This window comes from Myodes glareolus, chromosome 27 (assembly GCF_982192425.1).
Source record: "Myodes glareolus chromosome 27, mMyoGla1.1, whole genome shotgun sequence".
Taxonomy (NCBI): domain Eukaryota; kingdom Metazoa; phylum Chordata; class Mammalia; order Rodentia; family Cricetidae; genus Myodes; species Myodes glareolus.
Window position 1 is genome coordinate 4,341,385 of NC_142052.1, and position 19,328 is coordinate 4,360,712.

At 40.0% G+C, this 19,328-nt stretch overlaps 1 protein-coding gene across 3 annotated transcripts; it reads left to right on the plus strand.

The window, feature by feature from the left end:
* Positions 1-6,736: 6,736 nt before the first annotated feature.
* LOC148117581 (uncharacterized) lies at positions 6,737-10,674 on the plus strand. 3 transcript variants are annotated; one of them, XM_087902291.1, is made up of 3 exons: positions 6,737-7,172; positions 8,976-9,105; positions 9,569-10,674. In XM_087902291.1, exons 1-2 carry the CDS (start codon positions 6,925-6,927, stop codon positions 9,079-9,081), a joined length of 354 nt encoding a protein of 117 aa, XP_087758417.1. In that variant the 5' UTR covers positions 6,737-6,924; the 3' UTR covers positions 9,082-9,105; positions 9,569-10,674. The 3 variants fall into 3 exon arrangements, with proteins under 3 accessions (XP_087758417.1, XP_087758416.1, XP_087758418.1); XM_087902290.1 differs by having other exon boundaries at positions 8,976-10,674; XM_087902292.1 differs by lacking the exon at positions 8,976-9,105.
* Positions 10,675-19,328: the final 8,654 nt, after the last annotated feature.

A 19,328-nucleotide genomic window follows, 5' to 3' on the forward strand; every position in this document is an offset into this window, starting at 1 on the left:
ATGACTGACAAACTGCCAATATATGTGGAACTGTCTATGAGATTTCCTGCTTCATGGGAAAGTCTGCCAGATACTATGGGCCTGTAGGCTGAAGATGGATGACCCAATGGTACAGGAGAACTTTGGGTGACTGTCCCAGCAGTGAGATGTCTCTGTCAATTCTAGAGTTTTGGAAACTGTTTACAATGTACTTCCTATTTACTTAGGTAATATTATATCCTTCTGGAGTCGTTGATGGAGTTGAAGAGTTTTATAATTATAAAAAAATAGATTAGATATTCTTCAGACTGGTGAAAATAAGATAGATGATAAATTATTTTCCTTAATTTGCCAAACATAAAAGGAGTAAATATTGTAACTATAATTCTTGCTTGATAACTGTTTTGTTGTATGTAATCTTACTATGTTAAAGTTAAAAATCTTCCTTTTTAATTAGATAGAAAGGGGAGGTGATGTGAGATTCTCCTCTGTATGCTGTGAATATTTTTAATTACCATTGGCTAATAAAAAAGCTGCTTTGACCAGTGTCAGGGAAGAATAGGTGGGAAAACTAAACTGCATGCTGAGATAAAAAGGCGGAGTCAGGAGATGCCATGTAGACTCTGAAGGAAACAGATGCCAATTGGAACCTTGCCGGTAAACCACGAGCCTCTTGGCAATACATAGAATAATACAAATGGGTTAGTTTAAGATGCAATTAATAAATAAATAACATAAAATAAGAAGCCAAGCAGTATTGCAATCAATACAGTTTCTGTGTGATTATCTGGGTAGTCGGGAAACACACAAGCAGCCTCTACCTACAAACACTGTAACTGGTTCTTTGATTTAGCTCTAAATGATAAAATTATACAGATGATAATAATTTCCAATTCAAATACTTATCATAAGATTTAAACTGTCTCATTGTAAAAGGCCAAATTCAATTCTGTATAATTTTATTAGTTTCTCTTTGATTGAAGTGTCCATTTTACAAATATCTCAGAGAACACACTCTGGGCCACTGATTCTTCAGGAAAGAAGATAGACTGCGAGCATTGTCTTTGTTTTGCAATTAGAATAGAGGTTCATCCTTCTTGTTTTAGAACTCTCTGATTAAATTGATTAATCAAAATGAGCCTGATTTATCTACTTTGGGATAAGATAGCTTTCTTCAGAATACTAAGAATATGTCACAACAATAACTTTTTTGTTTTTTTCCAATTTTCTTTGCAAATTATCCTCCATATGAAACTTAATAATTCACAAGCTAGCACTGCCACTGTTCGTGAGTTATGCTACTCAGTTAATTGGACTTCTTCAGAGGAATATTAATCTCCTTTCTCATGCCTGTTGTTTTGGACTGGAAATTTTATATATCTGTGTGACACAAAGCAATATCCCGGACAATCAGAAGATTAGCATTCTGGGAATGAAGGCATCTGTACACACTCATTAGAGCCAGGGAAATTTCAATAGCTAAGTTTGTCTATTGCCTTGATATTCCTTTAATGTAGCTGACAATCTCCTGCATAATGCTACATTTTACTCATAATGGTTTTACAGTTGAAAAAAGATATTCATTCCAGAAAATGAAGTCTCTATAGGGAATAAATACCTGGTTTGGTATGACACAGAGGTTTCCCCCTCCCCCCCCCCATTTAAGAAGCAGGGCTCAAGTTTAAAATTCTGTTCTGAAGCTTAGCTTGAACCCCTGTGGTCTCACTGGAAGTATTACTAAAATTACAAAACAAGTTGCTTCATCAGTCATTTTGTGTAGAGTCTAAATAGTTCTCTTTTCAGAAGGTGAGTTATTGTGACACCCTACATTGTTTAATTTAAATGTCTCTTGCTCTTAGGAATAGCTAAATTAGTTTTAATCCTTTTATTTTCTTGTTATCATAAAATAGATGCTCAAGTGTGACGGGGGTTTCTTATAATAAGATGTCCGAGATGTAGACAAGTTTATGCTTACAAACTATATGAGAAAACTTGATATTGTCTTTCCTCCATGGAAAAAATAAGAAAGTAAATCACCTGGTGCTATGTTTTCACTCTAAGAGAGAAAAGTAGAGTAAAGGTCACAGAAAACAACACTTCCTGGGGAAAGAGAGTCAGTTGCTGAAGGCACATCCAACCGCTTAACTGAGTCTGTGAGTCACCATAATCTGGCTCAAAGCAGAATGCATGTAGTGTTAACCACATTGAGACTTCAGCTCAGATGAGGAACAGAGAGTGAACCTCAGGAATTGTCTCCAAACCAACAAACCAGCTCCTATCCATCCCTTCTTTTCTACCCCCTCCCTCTCTTCCCCCTACCTTTCTTTGCCAAACCCCTGCAGTGGTGTCAGATCTCAGACCTTTACCATTGTGAAGTCAGCAGAGATTTCACTAGATTTTCCAGATTGGAGTGGGTGTCCTATAGCAAATAGTAAATAAGACCAAGAGAGCAAAGCTGATTAGTTTACCAACAGGCACTATAGGTACCTAAACTCCAGGGCAGAATACTGTATAAGATAGTATGCTTACCTGAATTTCATTGCCTTAGATACCTAGGCTAAGCACAATTAAGGATGTCTGATACAAGGGTTATGCTATGAACCTTGTTATTTATGAACATAACTGAAGAGGGTCCATAGTTAGAATTTGAGAAAAGTAAGAATAAAAGCTGCAATTTCCTCACTTTATAGTCTTCCTGTAGGCATTTTTGGTAGATTTGTTATTTTGTAATTGTTATGAATATAAGGTATATCCAGACTGTAATCTAATGTTTGTTCTTATTCCAATAAGAACTACCTAATAGATCACCTTCAAGATATAGTATTGATATATTCCATTGGTAACACAGATCCTTTTTATTTTCTCTCTCTGTGTGTGTGTGTGTGTGTGTGTGTGTGGTGTTAGGGAAGAAATCAACTTGTTAGAACAACATTTTACTGAATATCTGTTGGTATATGGTTTTCTACCCAATTTTGATTATATTCTGAGAAACATATTTTGTAGATTAAAACATATGCAATATGACTTAGAGAAATACTAATATATTTCTTCCTAAAAATGTGATTTTTGACTCTTGAAGGCCAATAGCAGTGAGTGTCTGGTATTTATTATATGCTTGCCAGCATTAATAGAACAACTTCTGGTTGATTACTTATCTGAGTATTCATTTGAGTCTCTTACTATGGATCATGCTGAATTTCCCATTCTGATGTCCTAGTATGTCATATAATTTGATTGTATTTTTTCTTTTATACTTTTACATTCTTTCCATATTTCTTAGTTAGTCATATTTTTATTATTGTCTGAAAGGCATGCAACAATTTTCTCACGATTTATGTGTGACATGCACTTTTTTCTTATCTCCCATTTGGAAATAATTTTAAAAATGCTTCTCCCTTTATATTTTTATTATATTTAACTTATTCTATCTTTTAAAATCCTTGTCCAATACTTTAAACCTTTCTGTCAGTAGTTCTTCTAAGTTTGCTAGACTTCATATTTTGGGTAAGGATAAAACTTTTTCTTTTAGAAAAAAAAAATTGCTTCAAACATGTATGGCAAAAAAAAAATCTGGCATGCAGAACATCTTCAGGACTTTGAAAGTGAAGAACACTGTAACCCACAAGAATCCTCTGATTGTCCAAACCTTATAGAATCCTCCTGTGTCTGGGCAACTGGCCAAACTGATGCTCTAGGAATTCATTAACATCTATGAACAGGCATGGCTTTGTGGCTACATTGAGATATATTGTTGCCTAAGAAGGTGTGGTATCAAAATTGTATGCTACCAGTATTGGGGAGGAAAATGCGAGAGAATCAATCACCTGTTCAGCATCACCCTGGTCTACCTACAAGTTCCAGGTTCAGCAGAGCTACAGAATCAAAATTTTTCAAAATAACCATAACAATAAACAAACAAACAACAACAACAGGAAAGGAAAGGAAACGTGTTTTCTCAAGGAATTAATATAAATACTATTTTTATATCAACTTCAAAAAAGACAATCTGCTTTATTTCAAGCAGATAGATGATAGCGAGCAACTCACAGAGAGGCAGTTAGAATGCACAAACCACTCAGAGTGGGGATGCTTAAGTTAGCTTTCACTCTACAAACCCCTCACCCTCCACAATGACAAACAATCATCACGTCCGTGAATGTCCTATTTATTTCAGAAACCGAGACCCACTTTTGACAGTATATTGTATTTTCATCTAATATCTTTGCGACTGGAAATATTACTCCATTCATTGCCCTTTTATCCATTTGATCAGCCCTGATTTGTGTAGGCTTTATTGTTTTCCCTTATTAATGTGATAAAGGGATTAAAAGTTACTGTATTCTCCTTACTTTCTTAAAATAAAATCCAACTGCTCATGATATTTTATTAATAAAGATAGATCTTCTTTGTAGATTACACTTTCATTTTTATAGTGATATTTGCTTTGCTTTTTCATATAATATCAAACAATTATGTTTCATGAAATAAAGTGATCTGTCATTCACTAATTTAACTGGTTTATATTGCAACTCTGAATGTGCTGGAATTTTATATATTCATAAATTTGGTTTTAACTCAATTTGTTTTCTTGTATGGAATCATAGTTCCTCTCTCTTTCCCTCTCCTTTCCTCTTTCATTTTTTCTTTTTTTCTATTTCAGTTCTTTCCCTCTTGTATCTTGGTACTACAGCTGGAAGGCAAGACCTCACACTAGAGAAGCCCTCTGCCACTGAGCTGTATTCTAGACGAATGTTTTCTCTGGTGCTGAGAGAAGAGGCCCTTCTGCACACTGAGCGAACACTCCTCCAGTGCTTCCCCGGCTCTCCGCTTCCCTCCATGTTTGTAGAAAGAGCTACTTTTAAACAAGGTGAGGCTTTTCTCTGCACTTAATCTACTATCACGAAAATGCCATATTTAATCATTATTGCTATTATTTTCCACCATTTCCATTTTGAATTTATATTCTTCAACTTGAAATACTTAATAAAATTAAAATTGATGTTTAATTTAATTTTAAATTGAGAGAATTTGTAATTTCACCCGACTGATTACCAATTCAGAAATACAGTCATTTTTTACTGATGCCAGTATTATTTCATCTTCTAAGTTTGTGGGGAATCTGGAATGGTTCTTGTTGAGTTTATATCAGATTTACCACTGGAAATTGTCTTTCACTAAAATTTCTTTTGTTAATTGATTTTTATTGAGCTCTACATTTTTTTCTGCTCTCCCACCTCTCGTCTCTCCCCTCCCCTTCTACCTTCTCCCAAGGTCCCCATGCTCCAAATTTACTCAGGAGATCTTGTCTTTATTCTACTTCCCATGTAGATTAGATCTATGTATGTCTCTCTTAGGGTCCTCATTGTTGTCTAGGTTCTCTGGGATTGTGATTTGTGGGCTGGTTGTCTTTGTTTTATGTTTGAAAACCACTTATGAGTGAGAACATATGACAACTGTCTTTCTGGGTATGGGTTACCTCATTCAAAATTATATTTTTTAGTTCTGCCAATTTGCCTGCAAAATTCAAGATGTCACTATTTTTTTCTGCTGTGTAGTACTCCATTGTATAAATGTACCACATTTTCCTTATCCATTCTTCGGTTGAAGGGCATTTAAGTTGTTTCCAGGTTCTGGCTATGAGAAAAAGTGCTGCTATGAACATAGTTGAGCACATGTCCTTGATAAAATTTCTTAATTGGCTTTACTGCTTATAGTTCTTGGAAAGAGTGAATTTTTATTCTTTTCAAATCCTATTAGAATTTACATATATCTTTCTGTTTGCATGTATTTGTATATCTAACAATAATAATTAAAGGAAAAGAATCTATCAATGTGTGAACATGGCCAGGGTCAGGGAAGAAGGAACAACCTGAGAGGAGGAGGGAGAGAGAAAATAAGACAGAATCAAAAAAGGAAAAGGAAGGGGTGGGCGATGAAATAATATTTTATTAAAATATAATAATAATGAAAAGATTACTTCAAAAAATTACCTTAGTAAGATTTTTCAAAGTTTTTTTTCAGATTTTATTATTATTATTATTAAAAATTTTCACCTCCTCCCATTTCCCTCCTCCTCTTCCCCCCTATGCAGTCTAAAGTGCAGTCAGAGTTCACTACCCTGTGGTAAGTCCAAGGTCCCCCTTCATCCAGTTCTAGGAAGGTGAGCATCCAAACAGACTAGGTTCTCCCAAAGCCAGTACATGCAGTAGAATCAAAACCCAGTGCCATTGTCCTTGGCTTCTCAGTCAGCCCTCCTTGTCAGCCACGTTCAGAGAGTCCGGTTTGATCATATGCTCCATCAGTCCCAGTCCAGCTGGCCTTAGTGAGTTCCCATTAGATCAGCCCCACCATCACAGTGGGTGGGCGCACCCCTCATGGTCCTGACTTAAATTATTCACTACGATCAAAAATTCTTAAATATTCTTGATAATCACCTTCATTGTAAGCAAATTATTTCTTACTTCAGTTTTAATACTTTTAAAGTCATTATCATTTCTCATTTTTTATTTGTAAGTTCTTTATGCTAAAATTTTAATAAGTTAAAAAATTTAAGGCTATTTTACATGCAAATAAAAATAATTTAACTTCTCCTTTCTGATTCTTTCATGTTGCTTATCTGCTTGGACCAGAAACAAACATCTTGGTCAGTTTCATGGTACTAGAGCAAATGGCTATACAGTTTAAGTTCTAGGTACCCAATCTTCGAGTTATATCTTATTACCTTTAGTATATTAAAATAAATGTACCCTTATGTAGAAGGCCGCAGCCGCATTCTCCATTATCAAGATGGCGCTGACATCCGGCTTCACCACCAGGTGAACGCACATGTGCTCGGTAATTTCCCACTGAGTCCCCGCCTACTCCCGAGGCATCACCTGGGACTGGGAACAATGGACCTATCCAAGAGTGACACGTCCAAAGCAGGGTCTGTTTCCTATATAAGGGATGGGTTCCATCTTATCTGGGTCTCCGCCATGTTGGCTGATGCCCGCTCTCCCAAGGGGCATTAAAGCTTTACTGCAGAAGAATCCTATGTGTACCGCGTGGTTCTTGCTGGCGAGACGGAAGCGCGGGACATCTGGTGCCGATACCCGGGAAGAAGAAGAAGAAGAAGAAGAAGAAGAACTTTGCACCGCCGGAGACCCCTTGGACACAAGGAGGATTCAGAACTGTAGGAATGCGTGCTCAGAGAGGTACGTTCTAAAGTACAGAGAGCATATCAGAAACTGAGCAGCAGTGGGAGGTTGTGCGCGCACCCAGATAAGTTAAAAAATGACCCCCCGGTAAAGAATGGGGGAGACAGAAAAGAAAATAAGTTAAAAAGGACCTCCCGGTGATTTTGGGAGAGTGGAGATGGGGGAGAAGGCTGATTTACAGGGTCGAAGGCTTTGTGTTGTGTTGTTCGTGTTGTCTTTTGTGTACTGGATAGGAGAAAGATATTTAAACTTAGAAACTGCTAAGGATATGATGTTTTGGGAAAGAGGTTCTGTTTTCGTCTCCACAGAAAAGGAGAGCCTAAGGGTGTACTTGGGATTTGCGTGGTTTGAATCACCGAGACCTCCTGAAATGTTGTAGTGTTTACCCCTAAGAATGCAACGGCCCAATAACAGCAGGAAGCAGCCAGAGAGACTAAACGACGCCCAAATTCCCTAAAAGTTTAAATGAGGTCCTTTCAAGCCTGCTTCTCTGAGTTCAGCTTTGCTCCATGCACCGGTTTGGGCTCGGAGTGGGTGCAGCTGGGGCTGGAGGGCGGCTGGAGCGGAGCTTTGCTCTGTGGCTATGGTGGGGAGCACGTTGCGCCGGCTCAATTGCGCAGGCTCGGTTGGTGCCTGGCCTGGAGGATGTCACAGCGGTGCCACAGGCAGCCGGGCCAGAAGGCTTACAATGTACCTAAAACTGTGCTGGTCTCTGAGGGTAAAATGGCTCTGATTCCATTTGGCTATGCTAAACGATGCTAACTTCAGGCAGGGCTGGTCGTATTTATCATAATAAAAGCGCAATTAAGGTTTAAATGCAGTAAACAGGCAGTACCATATTACATCTACATAGTGTGACTTAAGTTTTTAAGAACTGCTTAGCATTTTAAGAACTCAAGTCCTCCTAAAAGATTGCTGTGTATATGCTTGGCTTGTCTGGTGTTTCAGGATCCGCAGGGAGATGGATGCGAAGGGCCCTTGGATTTTGGGGTGATTGGGTCGTTGGCTGGATCTGTGAGAGTTTACAGTCGCTTTTGCTGTGGCACAGGTGTTGAGAGTTGGCTAGTAGGGAAGCGGCCCTGTTCGCCGCCTCTCCCATTGGCCCCTTGAGCCGCAGGCTCTGGCGCGGACCTTGAGTTATTGCCGGCCTGTGCAGCCTTGGTCTGGGTGTCGGCTCCCGCCACACTCCGCCACCAACACAGCCTCAGACCTCAGAGAACGAGGCTAGCCCCGCGGGGAAGGCAGGGGCGCCTGGGGGTGGAGCCGCCACTTCCTGGCCTGGGACAGGCGGAGCCGCACAGCGGGACACGGGGAGCCGCGCAGCGAGCAGGACCAGGGCCGCACACAGCCCTTGGATGACGGGCGGGCTCTGGAGCCCGAGGCCACCGTACCAGCAAGAAATACAGGAGCCAATAAATCTTAAATCTAATATCAACAAACAGGGCCTGGGTTTTTCCTAGGCGCCACTGGGGCAACACGGCCCATACCGTAAAAAACAGAGATCCCCATATGGGTTCCCCAATGGCCACGTCATCTTAGGACTCCAGGCTGAAAACAGGAAAACGGTTTTCTCATATTTTTAAAACAATAATCTCATCTGTGCCAGATTTAAAATGGTTTAATTCTAAGGCCTACTATAATGACACAGACAAACAAGATTGCTCTTTAGAACAGAGACCTATAGGTCTCTAAGTTCAAGACCAGCCTACTTCCAGTACTGACTGTGCTAAATTTTTACACTGAGTTTTTTAATACTCTTAAATGTTATTTTGGGAGAAGAGTTTATGTGTTTTTTTCTAGAAATGCTACTATTCATGCTGTGGATTCATCTGTCCAGAGGCCTGAGGACAAAGCCTCTGCTATGGAGCTGTCTGGCCTGATTGCTGCGGAGCTGGCGGGTTCCTGAGGGATGGTCCAGCTCCTGCCCTTGGTCTGTCAGTTATTGCTGTGTTGTTGTTGTACATTGCAATGTTGTTGTTGCTGTGCCATTGCTATGCTGCTGGATTTCCCCTTGTTTTGTCAGTTATTGCTTGCTATCAGTTTCCCTTATCCTGTCAGTTATTTCTGCTAAACACTATGGGTATCTTCAAGACAGGTTACAAAATACCATGGTTATTTAAATTAAAAATTGGATAAATATCTATTTAAACAAAAAGGGGGGGAATAATATAAAGGAACTGCCCCCGATGCCAAGAATGGCCATCGCCATGGCTCTGTTCACCATAAATTTTTTAAATCTGGATGATAATGGCCAAAATGCTGCAACACGACATTGTTCGGATCCGCAGCGGCCCAAAGATTTGGTTAAGTGGAAAGATGTGCTTTCTAATGAATGGAAAGGCCCGGATCCCATCTTATTGAGATCCAGGGGAGCTGTTTGTGTCTTCCCACAGGATCAAGAAAGCCCATTCTGGCTGCCAGAGCGATTGACCCGAACAGTGAAGAGTGATCCACAACACACGGATTCGCCTGAGGACCTGGCTGCTGTTCCTCCTGCCATTTTGCAGATGGATGACAGAGCACCGATGGAGGACACTCTCAGCTTTCCCGAAGCTGTTACCAGTCAGCCATAGGATGGCGGTGCTTCCTTGACTTTTTACAACCAATAAGACTCTGGGCCCCCTCCCTACCGTCCTAGAGATGATTTATAAGCTTGGCCGTAGGACTCCTGTCCTGGGCCGTATCCCTCATTCCCCTACTCCAAAGAATGGGTGGGGGTGGAAATGTTTTGGAACAGTCCTATACTATGGATTAGTGTTTCTCCTCTGGATGGTCTGCTGACTCAAATCCCAAAATCGTAGGGACAAAGTGGTTATTGCACAAGCACTGGCTGCCCTGGAACAGGGGCCTCTACTGATATGTGGCTATCTATGTTAAAGCAGTAAGGTTTAAGCCAACCAGCTCCTGCACCCCTAGGACTGTGGTCCATTGCACAGGGTGGAGTGCTTGGCTTAGCTAGCCCTGAAGGTTGTTGAGCTGAAGAGCATCGCACAGAGAATGGCCCTCTCTGAGAGATAAGTTGCTTTGCTTAAGGGTTTCCTGCCGTATATTCCCTTTCCCAGAAAATTGGCAAAGGGCAGGCCGGATAGGTTCCAGGTGTCATGAGCCTAGGGACAGATTCCGTGTAAGCCCATTTTAATGTTTTCATTTTGGGAAGTGCGACCTCTATCTTTACCTTCCTAGGGAGTTGCCTTTCTGCAAAGAAGTAAAATTAGGGGGAGATGTAGAAGGCCGCAGCCGCATTCTCCATTATCAAGATGGCGCTGACATCCGGCTTCACCACCAGGTGAACGCACATGTGCTCGGTAATTTCCCACTGAGTCCCCGCCTACTCCCGAGGCATCACCTGGGACTGGGAACAATGGACCTATCCAAGAGTGACACGTCCAAAGCAGGGTCTGTTTCCTATATAAGGGATGGGTTCCATCTTATCTGGGTCTCCGCCATGTTGGCTGATGCCCGCTCTCCCAAGGGGCATTAAAGCTTTACTGCAGAAGAATCCTATGTGTACCGCGTGGTTCTTGCTGGCGAGACGGAAGCGCGGGACACCCTTATGCCTAAGTCATTGAAAGATTTTGTGATCTAAAATGTCAAAATTTAACAAATGTCCTTCCTATATCTCTGGATATAATTGGTATAGATTTATGTATGCTGAGCCTTATTGCATCCATGTTTTTAAATCTCATTTTTGTTTTCAATATTAGTCCAACTCTGTGTTAAATATGTTTGGGAATATTTTATTGAAGACTCTTTAATTTTAGTTCGTTAGAAATATTGACTTGTAATTGCCTACTCCTTCTAATATCCTATCTAATCATTTAGGGATCTGAATAATATTGGTTTGTAAAATGAATTTGGAAATATTTACCTCATGTGTAATTTTCTGAAGCTCTAGAAAGACTCTCTGTAAGTCTCAAAATTTTTGACAGAATTCAGCAGAGAGACATAGAGACATCAGACACTGTGCTTTGATTTGATGTGGGACTTCAGTGTTGATGTTAATTGTTGTGTAGAGGTTGTTAGCTTGTGAAGACACTTTCTCCACATGTACTGCAAAGTTGTTCTTGAGCTTGAAGGTATTTGAACTTCACATCCTGAGGGCTGAGATTGCAAGTGTGTAACATACTCAATTTCTCTTCCTAATTTGTAAATTGTTTTGTGATGTCAGTCTCAGGAAGTTATAGCTTAGAGAAATTAGTTATTTTTTATCTACATTACTCATTTTATTGACCTGTAGCTTTTATAATATTAACTTGTGATATATGAATTTTGGTATACTATCTCTTATTTTATCTATGATTTTATTTGAGTTTTGCTTGCTTTATTTGATGGTGTGATTAAATGTTGCTTGATTTTTCTTTTATTTGTTGGTCTGATTAAATATTGCTTGATTTCATCTCTTAAAAAGAAACTCTTAGGTTTTAAATCACATAAATACAAATAAAACTAACTGGATATGAGCAGACTGTATTTATCACCTGTCTGTCTGTCTATCTGTCATCTATCTATTATATACTATTATATATCACTGTGTGTATATGTGTAAAATAATAGTGATTTTTAAAAGAAGGACCTGAATTTTAGAGGGAGTAAGAGGGCGTACAGGAGGAATTTGAAGGAAGAGACATGGTGGAATTTGTAGTGAAAAGGGGGAATGGAGGAAACAATAATTTAATTTAATTAATAAACGAATACAAAACCCAACTAATCGCTGCATTTACCTTTCCTATTATCTTTTTCTGACTTCTATTTCAAGTTTTCTATTCTGGCCCTCATTACTTCTTTCTTCCTTCTAACTGTGACCATAGCTCGTACTTTTTCTGCTCCTCAGGCATGATGTTGTACTGTTAAAGATCTTGATCTTTACTGCCAGAGTAAAGTTCATTTCTCTAAGCTGCCCTCATACAATATGCTGCATTGCATATGTGTAGATCCATTCTGTTTCCATTATCATTAAGTTTGAGATATAATTGTTTTGTTCTTACTTATCAATTTTCATCCATTGATAATTTAAGAGCATATTCTGGTTTCCATGTATTTCTGATGTCTGTATCAATTTCTGTTTTGATAGCACAGTGATCAGAGAGGATTTTTGATAAAACTTTGGCTTTTTCAAGTTGCTTTAGAATGATATTAAGTATATCTTGTAGAATGTTTCCACGCATTTAAAAAGAGTGTATTCACATCACTGTTTTATGGAACCTTCCATGAATGCCTAGGTTTATTCTGCTTAAGGCATAATCTGAATATAGTGTTTTAAATTGAGCTTTCAGTCCAATTGATCTCTCTATTCTTATACTTTCATTTCTTCCTTGGAGTTTGTTAATATTTGCTTCAATTATGAGTATGTATGCATTTTCAGTTAACGCATCCTCTTGTTGAGTTTACGCCTTTGTGCTTATGGATCTCACGTGTTACTTGTACGGCCATTACTTCAAGTCTATTCTAATTATAGACATATGCTACAAAAGGACACTTCAGTTGACGATGGACTCCTTGTGTTAGATTATAAGGGAGCTAAAACAATACAACAAACTCATGAGATCCCATCTACTATCAGTCATCATGCAAAGCATGATATTATCATTGATATTACTGAAAATAAACTGAACTCACTGCTAGTCATAAAGGATGGTATACACATCCAAGCGTGTTAATAGTTCCTAACTATCAAGTATTTTTAGGGTCAGGAAGAAAAAGGTTACATTTGAGGACATTCTGGGATACTTGGTTTTGGTTGTTTGAATGTAATTAGCCCCATAATCTCATAGGAAGATGCGGCACTGGGAGGTGTGACTTTTTGGAGTGGGTACGACCTTGTTAGAGAAAGTGTGTCACTGTCGGGGCTTCCTATGCTCAGGACACTGCCCAGTGTCTCAGTTGACTTCCTGTTGTCTTTAAGATATGGCCATCATCATATGTGCTTGCACTATGCCATACTCACATACTCATGATGACAATGTGCTACTGAACCTCTGAAAGGTAGGTGAACTATCCCAATTAAACGTTTTAATAAGAAACATAGTGTCTCTCCACAGCAATACAAACTCTAAAACAAAAGTTAATACCAGGTACAACATCAGTGGCAGTTGAAGGTTCAGGAATGAAGGGACCATACAAAGAAGTTGAGACAGGACACCATGTGGAGAGCCTTTGAGAGGCTATTGGTGAAAGTGTAGCTCAGCTGTAGCAGGAAGACCCTAGTCTTTTGGAGATCTCAGTACAATGAGATGACCACCAAGAACAGTAGTAGCCGTGAAGTAGAGCCACCTGGAGTCTAGAAGACAAGCTATGTGTGCTACAGAGGGCAGACCCAAGCCTTCTAGGGAGCCCAGAAGATTTTGAGTTGATCCCAGACATTGGAGAGTTAAAATTTGTTTGATTTTGATTTGATCGTGAATGTGCTCTGATTCTTTCCTCATGAAATAAGAACATACTTTACTGGAGTCCGTCCACAGCTGAGAGATTTTGAATTTTAAAGGAGTTTAGATTTTTTCAAAATAAATGGTTATTTTAAAGAGCCTGAAATTTTAAATGCTGAACTTGTAAAGACTTTGGGACTTTTAAAATTATTCATGATTTTAATGTGACATTTTGGGAAGGAATAAGAGAGAGGAAGGGATGTTACTTAATAGTGATATGCTTGGGTGTCAAGTTGGCATGGACTCAGATGTCCTGGCTGGTTTTGTGTGTCACCTTGGTACAAGCTAGAGTCACCAGAGGAAGGAGACTCAGTTGGCATTTTCTCATTAAGCGATTAATGGGGGAGCCCATTGAGTGTGGTTCCAGCCCTGGCCGGTTGACCCTGGGTTCTTTTAGAAGGTGGACCGAAGGAGCTTTGGGAAGCAGATCGGTAAGCAGCTCCTTTCCATGGCGTTTGCATATACTCCTGCTTCCGGGATGCTGCCCTTTTGCGGTTCCTGCCCTGACTTCCTTCAGTGATGAACTACTGTCCATGACAATCTGCCAGACACCAGAACGCTTGGCCATTTAGCCCAGAAGACAGTAAAGGATACAGAAAACAGAGGAACAAAGCACCCATCCAACAAAGACAAACGTAAAACTCATAATCCAGACCTATAATCATCCTAAATCCAGATGCCTAAACTCCAGTGTAGTAAAACATTCAATAACAGAGAGGGTAACATGGTATCATCAGAAACAGCAAACCTACAAGACATGAGCTTTCCAACACAGCCGAAGCACCAGATAATAATAATAAAAATAACTTTATGAAGATGATAGAAGCACTTGAAGAGAAAATAAAAACTTCCCGTAAAGAAATCAAAGGGAAGACAACAAAAAAAAATGGGAAGATAAGGCATTATCAATCAATAAAAAATAATCCCTTAAAGAATACCAAAAAAGTTAAGAAAAAAAACTACAAAAGAAGTGAAGGAAATAATAAAAGATTGAAATAAAAGCAATAAAGAAAATGCAAACTGAAGGAATCCTGGCAATGAATAAAAAAATGGGTAAGCAAACAGGAATTACAGATGTAAGTAGCAACAACAGAATATAAGGGGTATAAAAGAGAATCTCAGGTGTTGAAGATATGATAGAGGAAATAGATTCATCATTCAAAAAATTGTTAAATCTAAAAGATTGCTAACAGAAAGCATCCAGAAAATTTGAGATACCATCTAAATACCAAACCCAAGAATAATAGGATAGAAGGAGGAGAAGAAACCCAGTTGAAAGGCAAAGAAAATATATTCAACAAAATCATAGAGAAAAGATGTCCCAGATAAAGACACACCTTTAAAGGTCCAAAAAGTTATTTAAAAACAATATAGAATGGATCAAAAGAACAAAACAAATCTCACCTTGCCACATAATAATCAAAGCACTAAACATACAGAATAAAGAAAGAATATTAAGAGCTGCAAAGAAGGGCCAAGTAACATATAAAGGAAGACCTATCACAATTACACATGACTTCTCAACGGAGACAATGAAAGCCAGAAAGTCCTGGTCAAGCATTATGAAGACATTAAGAGACCATGGATGTCAGCCCAGACTACTATAGCCAGCAAAACTTTCAATCACCATAGACAGAGAAAACAAGATATTTCATGAAAAACAAAACAAGTTTAAACACCTATCTGCAAACCTATGCCTACAGAAAGTACTAGAAGGAAAATTCCAGTCCAGGGAATGTAGCTGCACCCACAAAAGCACATAGATAATCTTATACCAATAAAACCCCAAACAAGACATCACACACACACACACACACACACACACACACACACATACACACACACACATGCACACACACACTAACACTACCACCACCATTAATAACAAAAAAAATAATAGAAATTAAATCTGGATTAAAGTCCTGTACCACCACCACCCTGTTTAATTTCTATTATTTTTCAGTCTTACCTCAATTTGATATGCCATGTTTTATTGACAGCCATGGAAGGCTTACCTCTTTCTGAGTAGAAACAGATGATTTGAGCAGGGGGATGGCAAGAGGGGGTTTATGGGGAAGGCACAGAAGAAAGGAGGGAGGAGAAGCTGTGATTGGGTTAGAAACAAATTAATAAAGTGAATTAATACTAATAAATGAAATCCTAAGATAATAATGACCTTGAGGCCAGCTAAACTGTGTAATAAGACCTCATATGCACACAATTGTGTACAGTTCATGTTACTCTAAAACAATTACAATAGGCCAAGTGTTTTACACACTTACTAGATTCGAATTTATCATATTTTATATTGTTCTTCAAAGCTGTGGACCAAGATCATCCCTGAACCAAATGGGAGCTCACTGCCTCGGCCTTCCATATTCCTACTCCCAATATGTCCACCACACGTCATGCTGCCTACAGAAAGCTATCAATTACAATGACATCAAGAAGGCTGTGAGCAGGAATTGACTGGCCCACTAAAGGATATCCTTTGCAACACTGAGAACCAGGCTGTCTCCTGTGATTTTATGCTGAGTCTGGCATTACTCTGTGATGAGTTTGCAAAGCTCATTTTCTGGTATGGAAACAAATACAACTACAGCAACAAGGGGGTAGACCATGAGATAGAGCATACCCTACATGGCCTCTAAGAAGTAAGAAGTCCTGGGCCACTCACCCCAGCAAGAATATGAGAGGAAGAGAGGCCCTCGGCTTCTGAGAAGTCCCTGTCCCAGCTGAGTCCCCAACACTGAGCATCTCCCCACACAGTTTCTATCCCTGATTCCAAGAAGAAGAAGAAAGAGAAGAAGAAGAAGAAGAAGAAGAAGAAGAAGAAGAAGAAGAAGAAGAAGAAGAAGAAGAAGAAGAAGAAGAAGAAGAAGAGGAAGAGGGGCCTAGGTTTATATACTTGAATACTTAGTCAAAAGGTATTCAAAAGGATTAGAAAACTATTAGTAAGTATAAGCCATACTCTCTGGAATACCATCAATACAGTTCACTGTATAACCCAAATAAATACTGTTAGACATGTTCATGGTATGCAGACAGGAACCTATATCTCCCTTGTTTACTATGTCTGTATATCGCGTAACCAATTAGGTCAAGTGTTTTACCTAACCATAAAGATACTCTAATGTTCACAGAATGAAGAAACGGCTTAACGACATGTTTTTGGCTTCTCATTTTGTAATGTGTTCTGGTCGCAGTTGCTACATTCACTTTTTTGGGGGTGAGATATAAACAAACATCCATTCACCCCAGATAACTACTTACTTTAGAAGATCAAAGTGGGAATTCCACCCAATCGAAGGTTGGTGTGCAAATATTGAACTTAACCTATAAGAGCATGGAAACGGGGGTAATAGAAACTCGGGTGCCCTGAAACAGCTGTGTTACTGTGAAGTCCCATCCATTCACGGATGACATGGTGGCCTGAACAAGAAGGGCCCCAAGAGGTTTACGTATTTAAATGCTTATTGTCAACAGGGGGTGATACTGTTTAAAGGGATGAGAAAAATATTAGGAGATGTGGGTTTGGGGGAGAAAATGTGTCCCTGGCAGTAGGCTTTGATGTTTCAAAAGCCCCTGTCAGGTACAATGCTTTCTCTCTATTTGCTTGGGGGATCAGAATCTCTCTCTCTCTCTCTCTCTCTCTCTCTCTCTCTCTCTCCCTCTCTCTCTCTCTCTCTGTCTTTCTCTTTCTCTCTGCTGCTGCTTTTCCAGCAACCTGCCTGCTGCCTTGCTCTCTGCCATGATGGTTTTGAACTAAGCTTCTGAATCTGCAAGGAAGGCCCCAGTTAAATACTTTCTTTCATAAGAGTTGTCTTAGCCATAGAAAACATAGAAACAGCAAGAGAACAGTGGCCAAGACAAAAATGTGTACCAGGTCCCCCTCCGGACCTCGGGGGGCTCAATCCGTTGCTCCAATGTGAGCCTCCGACTGCATAGCCGTCCTTCGCCAGACGAAGGATCTATGGTGATAAGCAAAATATACATCAGTATGGTCATGGGCCACGGCCGATTCAGGCACCCTCTCCTCTGTCCAGAGAGCAATCTGGGGGATTTCTCCTTGGACCTGGGATCCCATATATAATCAAGTCTCCTGTAAACCCTAAAATGGCTCCCTTAGTTGAAATATATTGTTCCCTGATCCCATATTCATCCTACCTCCCTCCCCCCCCCATCCCCGGCCACCAAGCTTTCCCCGTTCCTCCCCTACTCCCTTCTCTCTAGCCCTCTCCCCCTCCATCGACCCTCCCACCCCCCCATGCACCCGAGGTTACCTGGGACTCTTGTCTATTTCCTACCTCCTGGCGGATAGCTAAATAATCTTCATCAGGTTCATCTTCTTATTTAGCTTCTCTAGGATCACGAATAATAGGCTCAAAGACCTTTAATTATGGTTAGAATCCACTTATGAGTGAATACATACCGTGTTCCTCTTTTTGGGTCTGGCTTACCTCACTCAGTAAAGCGTTTTCTATTTCCATCCATTTGCATGCAAAATTCAAGATGTCATTGTTTTTTACCGCCGAGTAAAACTCTAATGTATATATGTTCCACACCTTTTTTAACCATTCTTCTATTGAGGGGCACCTAGGTTGTTTCCATGATCTGGCTATGAAAGACGAAATCAGTACTGCGAGGGATGCTATCACCCACTGATACAAGGGAACGGATCTGATGAGAATTTACCAGGGCCAGTCGGACTGGGACTGAACGAGGACGTGATCTAGCCAGATTCTCGGAATTTGGCCGGATTCTCTGACTGTGGCTGGCCCGGGGTCTTTCTGAAAAGCCATTGACTATGACACTGGGACCTGTTCCCTCTGCATATGCTGGATTTTGGGGATCCAGTCTGTTTGGACGCTCGCCTTCCTGGACCTGGAGGGAGGGGGAGGGAGCTGGAGCTTCCCACAGGGTAGGAAACCCTGACTGCCCTGGGGGACAGAGGGGAAGGAGGGGAGGAGTGGGGGGAGTGGGAGGGTGTTGGGAGGGGGGGCGGAAATGGAAACTTTTATAATTTAATAAAATTTACTAAAAAAAAAAAAATAAAGGACTGAATCTCAAAAAAAAAAAAAAAAAAAATGTGTACCAGGGAGCAGGGTGCTGCCGTGACAGACCTGACCATGCTGCTTGTGGCAGGACATGGACTTTGTGACTTTGGACTTAGAAACACTTGAGCACGTTAAGTGGAATTTAATAGGAGTAGAGTAGGAGCCTGAAAGAGAGTAGAACAAAGAGTGATGGAAATTATGGTGACCCTCATTAAGAGGTTTCAGAGTAGAAGAACGTTAGTAAGTAGCTTAGAGAAAATTCTCGTGATAATTTGGCAAATAATGGGACTTCCTTTTGCCCTTGTCCTAGAAATGTGCATGAGGCTAAACTGAGCTTTGTGTTAATGGCATTGACCCAGGGGATTCCTAGACGGCTTGGTCTGCACTGTGTCCTGTGATTATTTGTAACGACCCCTATGCTTTTCTACAGTGAAAAGAAGCAAGCTTGACAAAAAGACACGAACAATGTGTAGTTTGAGGAGATAAAAAACCACCTGGAAATATAACGTTAGAATTAAGTTCTGTGCTCAGAGAGACAAGAAGTTTAAAGAGAAGCTGGATGACAATGGAACCAAAGAGTGGTGCCCTCAGGGCAGGACCCACCCAGCTAAACTTCCAACTTGTGGAAAGGAATCAAAGGAAAGATTAAGCAGTGAAGGAAACCATGAACAACA

Bases quoted from the DNA above. Each gene is read 5' to 3' on its own strand.
- LOC148117581 (XM_087902290.1), top strand. From the start codon at position 6,925: ATGGGTTCCATCTTATCTGGGTCTCCGCCATGTTGGCTGATGCCCGCT. The intron at 7,173-8,975 runs GTACGTTCTAAA...GTTTTTTTCTAG, and splicing joins AGGAATGCGTGCTCAGAGAG to AAATGCTACTATTCATGCTG.